Source organism: Trypanosoma theileri (assembly GCF_002087225.1).
Source record: "Trypanosoma theileri isolate Edinburgh chromosome Unknown TM35_Tth_10_V1, whole genome shotgun sequence".
NCBI lineage: Eukaryota > Euglenozoa > Kinetoplastea > Trypanosomatida > Trypanosomatidae > Trypanosoma > Trypanosoma theileri.
Window position 1 is genome coordinate 316,814 of NW_021639852.1, and position 7,573 is coordinate 324,386.

The window sequence follows — 7,573 nt, forward strand, 5'->3', positions numbered from 1 at the left end:
TAATAATAGTAATATTGGTAATAGTGGGGGGATAACGGGAATTGGACCCATGTCTTATAAGTCTGTACACAAAGGCAGTGGCAATCCAGAAGTTCTGCGAAAGCGAGTCCATAACACTTCCACTATTAATACTACTAATAGTAATAATATTAATACTAATACTAATAATATTAATAATAATAGTAATAGTGGTATTAGTAGTGAGGGGCGAAAGGAAGTGAATTTCGTGGGATCCCGCTCTTCCTGTGCGGAGGACGCCGGTGCTGTGCCCAACCGCCCCCTCTCACCGCTGCAGCGGCGTCAACTTCTCTACAAACACAAAGCCGCCTTCACACTCACTCCGCAGGCCCTCCGCCGGGTGAAATATCTTCTCGCACAGGCCCGTGAAAAACAAAAAGAAGAAGAAATAGCCCCGGATGGGATTCGCATAGGAGTGCGTCGTCGGGGCTGTAGTGGATACAGTTACACAGTGAATTATCACTATCCAGAAGGGGAAACAGGAACGACAATAAAGGATAATAATAATAATAATAATAATAATAATAATAATAATAATAATATAGATAGGGCCATTGGGAGAAAAATGAAGGATGTGATAGTTGAGCAAGATGGTGTGAAGGTGGTAGTAGACAGTGATGCCCTCTTTTATGTGATTGGTACAGAGATGGATTACGTGGTGCGGAATGTAGAGGAGAAGTTTACATTCCGAAATCCCAATCAAAAGTACTCCTGCGGCTGTGAAGAAAGTTTTATGCCGTTTGATATTGATGAACAGGAGTAAAGGAATTCTTTGTTTTTTTTTGTTTTCTTTTTGTTTTCTTTTTTTGTGTTTTTTATTATTTCAATACGTATATATATATCTCTGTATACATATCTGCGTTTATTTGAAAGAAAGAAAAGAGAAAAAAGAAAAAAAAGAAAACGATGGAATATATTGACTCCTATGAGTTATTCTCTCTCTACCACTTGTTTGGTTACAGTAAATGACATATAATGTATTTCTGATCTCCCACTATTTGTAAGGGTTATCCTCGCAATATTATTATTATTATTATTATTATTATTATTATATTTCCTCTTCTGTTCCCACAAGAATATCAACACCAAACACCAACTACTATTGCTCTTACAACAACAACAACTGTTATTATTATTACTATTATTATTACTATGAGTATTATTTCTCTGGCAGTCTACTCCCCGCTACTGCCATTACTTCAGGTTAATGGCGGTACTATCCGCCTTGTTTTTTCTTTTTTTATTTTCTTCTGAACCTTCAGATTGACTACGTATACTCTTCACACTCAAACACAGGGGGAAGAGGAAGAGGAAAAAGAAGAAAAAGAAAAAGAAGCTCAATATGTGTATGAATTAGAGGAGCTGTGTTATTAGCTGCATCTATTTGTATTTCTATTTTTTTTTTTTTTTTACTTTCTTTACCTTCTTTTTTTTTTTTTTACTTTGATTAAATACCTACAAAAGTACAAGGAAAGAAGAAGAGGAAGTGGGGGAAAAAAATCAAAATAGAGAGGGTAACGATACTTCTTTCAAAACACGAACAATAATGGTTTTCTTTATAAATGCAGCTACAACTGTATTGGAAGTCCCAGAAAATATCCGAATGCGGTTCTCCAGAAACCCAACATTACAGGAGCTCACTACTGCTGTAGAGTCTCATTTCACAACTGCAACCGGACACTTATTTCTTGTAGATAAGATGATGTTATTTGACGAGTACACATTTACATGGATGGATCTATACAGTTCCCTACAGTTATCCACAGACTGTCAGGTGTATGTATTTCACCGCAGTCAACAGCAACAGCAACCATCAACTCTTACACAGACTCCACCTATGAGTATTCCCTCACCTACAAGGACGATTTCTTGTAATTTTCCATTAACGAACACTACCATTTCTTTTTCTTCTTCTTCTTCATATTTGCCTTCTACACCTTGTTGTTATTGTTGTTGTTCTTCTTCTTGCTCTCATCATAAATGGATGCATACCCACAACAACAACAACAATAATAATAATAATGATATTCTTACCAAGCATGAGTGTAGGTGCAAATGCACAGGCAGCGGTAGTAAGAACATTTCCAACGATCATTCCTCTCAAAAGAAAAAGAATGATGTGGCTAAACGACGTTGGAGGGCAATGGGGTTTGGTGAGAAACTCCGCACAACATTTAATGAAATGGATATTCAACAGAAAGGCTATCTTGTATATACAGACTTTAAGCGTGTCATCAATGCCCAACAGAAAGTTTTTATTAACCACTCTCCCGAGGCGTTATTTACATTGGCTGACAGAGATGGAGATAATTCTGTTTCTTATAAAGATTGGGTGGGTTTTGCTACCACACATCCAGCGGTGATGGAATCTCTCTTCACACTTGTGCCTCTACTGCCGTGGTTCTCTGCGAAGAGAAATCGTTCGTCCTTAAGAGTACTACCGGTTCCCTCATCACGGGCGATATTAGAATATGAAGAGGCACGACTTGCAGAAGATGCCGCTGTTGTGATGGCTGCTGTTGTGGGAAGGTAAAATACAAGGAATGTAGTCTTTCATATATATATATATATATATATATATATATATGTACACATACATATACACATTCACTATCTTTTTACAAGAAGAGAAAGAGAGGGAGAGAGAGAGAGAGAGAGGTAGAAGTGAGGAATGCAAATTTTTGTATTGTAGATTTATTGTATTGTAATTATTTTAATTTAGAAAGGGGGCTGTGGGGGGAAAAAAGAAAAGAAAACAGAACGATAATGTTTCTCACTTTTTTTTGTTTTTTTTATTTTCTTGTGTTGTTGCTGATATTATTTTTGTATTTTTTTTTTCTTTTTTTTTTTCACTCTTTCTATGTTATATGTGCATCTGCATGTTAACAATGTATATTGGTGCTTCTGTGTAAACATTGAAGGAACAACAAAAAACAACAAAAAACAAATATCGAACGTACAAATATAATTATTGTTACCATTAGACGCAAGCGAAAAAGAAAGAAAGAAAGGAAAAGTACGCTTGTATCCACATACATACATAAATACATATTTATTTATTATTATTATTTTTATTTTTTTTTGATTTATTTATTTTATTATTATTAAATCGTGAATGGCTAATAGACTCTCTTCTTCCCTCACTCCAGGCCAACGACCACGTCGTCAGTATCTCAACAAGGCAACGGAATTCTTCTTTCGTGAACTTGATAAGGGATTCTCCTCCATCTACGTTGTCCTCTCCACAGGCGCCCTGCTCTCCGTCGCTGGATGGAAACTCATGGTTTATTATATTGAGCCCAGACGAGCCACTCAATTCGCGGAGTGGCGCCGGCCGTATTCCCGCGTGCCGCTGAGTGATGCGCACAATTTCTTCTGGGGATTTGCGGCCGCGGAGCCTCATCCCAATCACATCGCGGCCGGCTTGACGGCAGACGTCGAGGAGGCCCTGCGGCGGCCCACACTTGTGTACAGCGCGGCGAGTGAAGTGGGCGGCAGTGTGATGTGCATGCAGCTGCCGGAGTATGATGCCCAGCGCGGCGATGATGTGGTCTACCGCAGTCTACACTACGTGGAGAACTCTCCATCTATTTTATCATCATCATCATCATCATTAGTGGAAGTAGTGGGAGGAGAAGAAGAAGGAAGAGGTGGAAACACTATGAAAGAAAAGAAATCACAACAACAACAACAACAACAACAACAACAAAAGAAAGAAGAGAAAGAGGAGGAAGAGGAGACATCTTTGTATCTCTCACGTATGCCGGGTGGTGGGGCCTCTGTTATTCACGGTATGGTGAAATGTAAAGCCATTACATCACAGAATAATTGTGTTCCATACGCTGGTCATCTTGAAAGTGAATATGCACGGAAGATGATGTTAGCACTTGGGCCTGTACATATTCTTCGAGATATTGCGAAGACTACTTTTCCATTCCGCTTCACCACAGTGAAAGAGACTCCCATCTCAGCGCTTGTGTGTGGTCTCCACAGTGGTGAGATCCCACGTTGGCTGAGTAATACATTTCCAAACTTTCACGTGGATGTTGTAGAGCGTGATGGGACACTTGCACGTATTTGTCGTCGCTTTATGGGATTTCAAGAATCCAGCAATCTTCGACTTTTCATTGCAGATCCCATTGAATTTCTTCGACATAGTGCTATCGTGAATACTAATAGTGTAAATAGTAGAGGATCCGCAGGACAACGCTATGATCTTATCATGCTAGACACCGTAGATGGTATGGGAAAATTAAGCACACAGTATGGTCGATTAGAGTTTATTAATAATGTACGTAATAGTTTAACTTCTGCTGGATGTGTGATTGCGTCTATTCCTAATCGAGATGGTGCATTTCTATACAATATGGTCCAGAATTGGCGTGTCGCATTTACAGGACGTACAGTGATTCTCGTTCACTGCGTAACATCTCCACATACGATGCTGATGACTTTTCAAGATGATGCGGATCGGGGAAAAGCAAACTTTGGCGCAGTTGCAGATGCCGAAGAGTTTAGAGATTTATTACGTACAAAACTTTCCCACTACGGACCACAACGTGTAACCTTTGATCTCACCCGTGAAGTCTCTGATGAATCCTTTCGCATACTCTTACCAGGCCGAACATATCCGTTAACGGCGTATTTGCCAGCTGGACACCCGGAGTTGAAGGATGTATCCACGATGAGAAGTGAAGGAGGACGGAAGTGGGGTGATTGGCTGCGGCATTGGTCTAGCACGTGGTTAACGCCAACTCAACGGGCAGATTTGCAGAACATGGGGAGATGATAATGATTATATATATATATATATATATATCTGTATATGTCTATATGTGTGTATGATGTACAAATAAGTGGGGATACCTTTCTCTCTCTTTCTCTGTCTCTGCTCCTTCTCTTCCCCTCCCCCTTAGTCTGTGTCTAAGGTGATTATTTCTTTTGAGGAACATAGAAGAGAGAGAAAAAAAAAAAAAAAACGGAAAAATGGAAAACATAAGAGTGTCTCTCTCTCTCTCTTTGTGTGATGAATAATTCTTTTTTCTTCTTCCTCCTTTTCTTGCAGGGAAGACACAGCCATGAATGAAATCTACTGCATTTATCGTATCATTAGCTGTTATTTTATTTTTGTTCTTTTGACTTATTACTAGTAGGAGCAGCAGGATCCGTATTAGTAGCAATAATCGTGGGAATAAAAGAAGCAACAAGAATAACAACAAACCCCCCTTTCTTTCTTTCTTTCTTTCTTTCTCTCTTTTCCTAGTCTATATATATTTCCTTCATTAAAAGAAAAAAAAGGAAAAAAAAAGAAGGGAATTCTGAAAATAAGGGATTCTTGTTATTTATTGATAGACTAAAAAAACAATCCACAACTCACCCACCCCCCCACATGTTCGGTGTAACTGTAGTGGCGGTAACAAAAGTTATTGTAGCTGTCTGTATAGGTGCCTTTACATGCCGAAAGATTCCAAACGCCTCAGTCACTATTCGTGATTTTAGTTTTATTATCGCCAATATTCTCTTGCCGTCTCTTACTTTCTACAACACCGCTGTCTCTGTGAATGCGGAGTTGTTATTACGAAGTTCCGTTCTTATTGTTTTTGCTGTATTTGTTATTGGACTTGGTTTGGTCTGTGCTGCATTAGCATCTAAAGTATTATATCCTGTAAAGAATACAGGAATCCCATATGAACTGCGAAAATGTCTACGCTACACATTAATATACCAAAATGCAGAGGGATCTAGGGCAAGTAGAAAGGAACGTCGTCGGAATAGAAAATTGCAGAAACAACAACAAAAACAACAAGAACGAGGAGAAAGAGGCCAATCACAATCACAACAACAACCACAACAACAACAAGAAAAGTTATTACGACCTGTTGTATGTATTGTAGTGAGTGGAGAACTGGAAAAGCAGCGTGTAGAACCGGAAGAAATATTACCACTGATTGAACCACCCGCTGTGGAATATGAAGAACAGCCATTTTATTATTACGCTACAATGACTGCCTGTTCCATACAAAATACAGTAACACTTCCACTTTCACTACTTCAAGCGTTGGCGGCATCTCTCGCGTGGATTGATCTCGCCGCTGGCACTTCCTATATATTTATTTACAGTGTGTTTGCGAGTGCCTATCTTTGGAGTGCGGGTCCTGTGCTGGTAGGACGGGCAAAGAAAGAAACAGAGAAACGAAGAACTATACGTAAAATATTGGAACAACATAAAAAACTTCAGAATTGTCGAGATGTGGCCACACAAACGGTATTACGCAGAGAATCCTCACGAATGGCATCTCCAAATTTCCCTATTTCACTTCCAATGCCAATTCCAATAGGCCCAGTCTCCACCACAACACCCCCACCAGCACCATTACCACCGCCATCTTCTTCTTCTTCTTCCGTTTCTTCCTTCTCATCTGCGGCGGTGGTGGCGGAGTCCGTGCGAGTGAGTGTGATGGACACAATCCCCACAAGAGAACCCACAGGGATGATGATGAAAATGATGATGGGAGCACACAGCACTGGAGAACAGGTGGATCTCCAAGCAAGCAATGATCAAGCTCCTCCTCTTCTTTCCGCAGCTCAGGGATTTTGTCAGACATTTCCATATGATTGGCGAAAACGCGGTCTCATTCGTGTTGTGTATTCACAAGAGTTTAAGGATGAAGATGAAGCGAAACCAAGTATGACTTCCATTCTCGCTAGTGTTGCACGCACAATAAAGAATACCGTACTTCGGCTGCTGGGAACACTTGCCTTTACATCTGTGGTAGCAGGTGTTGTTGTAGGGATTGTTCCACCGCTGCGGTGGTTAGTGTTTGAAGGACCGCTTTCAATGGTGATGGATTCCATCGCGTTGGTTGCAGCGGGTTCTATTCCATCATCATTATTATTGCTTGGTGGTAATTTAGCAGGTGGAGCTCATCAAGCAACAACAGAGACAGAAGTGCGTTTGCGAGAGGCAGAACAGAACACAGAGTTCCCACTAGATGATGATACAGAAGAACCAAAGTATGTGGAGAAGTATAATGCAGCTCATGCGTCTATTGAATTTGATGAACACGCATCCTTTACGTTAATAGGACTACAACAAGAAGAACAGCGACTGCGAGAACTACAAATACAACAACAACAACAACAACAAAATGGTCATGATAATCAACGAGGCGCTACTTCTACTTCATCATCATCAGAGGGTTATGGAATGATTAAAGGTGCATTGGATCTTTTTTCATTAAATGGGGTTCGTAAAAGTTTTGTCTTTGGTGTTCTCTTCCTTCGATTATTATTGATGCCTACTATTGGTTTTACATTGGTATTAGCATTACGGGCTGCGGTTCCTTCTCTTTTTGGTGGAAAGACTGGACATGATGTCTTGTTGTTGGTTTTATTAGGTGAATTAGCGGCTCCTACTGCTATTAACGCCGCACTTTTGTTTAATTCCGCTCAGTATATGCCTGGTGTGTGGGCAAAGATGATGTTTTTTCAGTACATCTGCTGTACATTATCGTTTGTGCTTTGGTGCACACTTTCTCTCTATTTTGCAGGTTAG

General features: G+C 40.0%; 4 protein-coding genes across 4 annotated transcripts; all 4 read left to right on the top strand.

Moving 5' to 3' along the window:
* Nucleotide 1: 1 nt before the first annotated feature.
* TM35_000102000 (iron-sulfur cluster assembly protein) lies at nt 2-781 on the top strand (the record flags this gene model as incomplete). Its single annotated transcript, XM_029024691.1, has 1 exon — nt 2-781. A coding segment is annotated over one exon (780 nt), but the record flags the coding sequence as incomplete, so codon positions are not given.
* A 783-nt stretch (nt 782-1,564) lies between these two features.
* TM35_000102010 (calmodulin-like protein containing EF hand domain) lies at nt 1,565-2,551 on the top strand (the record flags this gene model as incomplete). Its single annotated transcript, XM_029024692.1, has 1 exon — nt 1,565-2,551. The coding sequence occupies one exon, from the start codon at nt 1,565-1,567 to the stop codon at nt 2,549-2,551; it is 987 nt and encodes a 328-aa protein (XP_028883999.1).
* A 582-nt stretch (nt 2,552-3,133) lies between these two features.
* On the top strand, nt 3,134-4,807 carry TM35_000102020 (uncharacterized protein; the record flags this gene model as incomplete). The annotated part of the gene is made up of 1 exon (XM_029024693.1): nt 3,134-4,807. The coding sequence occupies one exon, from the start codon at nt 3,134-3,136 to the stop codon at nt 4,805-4,807; it is 1,674 nt and encodes a 557-aa protein (XP_028884000.1).
* Nucleotides 4,808-5,407: 600 nt separating this feature from the next.
* Nucleotides 5,408-7,573, top strand: TM35_000102030 (putative transporter; the record flags this gene model as incomplete). Its single annotated transcript, XM_029024694.1, has 1 exon — nt 5,408-7,573. One exon carries the CDS (start codon nt 5,408-5,410, stop codon nt 7,571-7,573), a length of 2,166 nt encoding a protein of 721 aa, XP_028884001.1.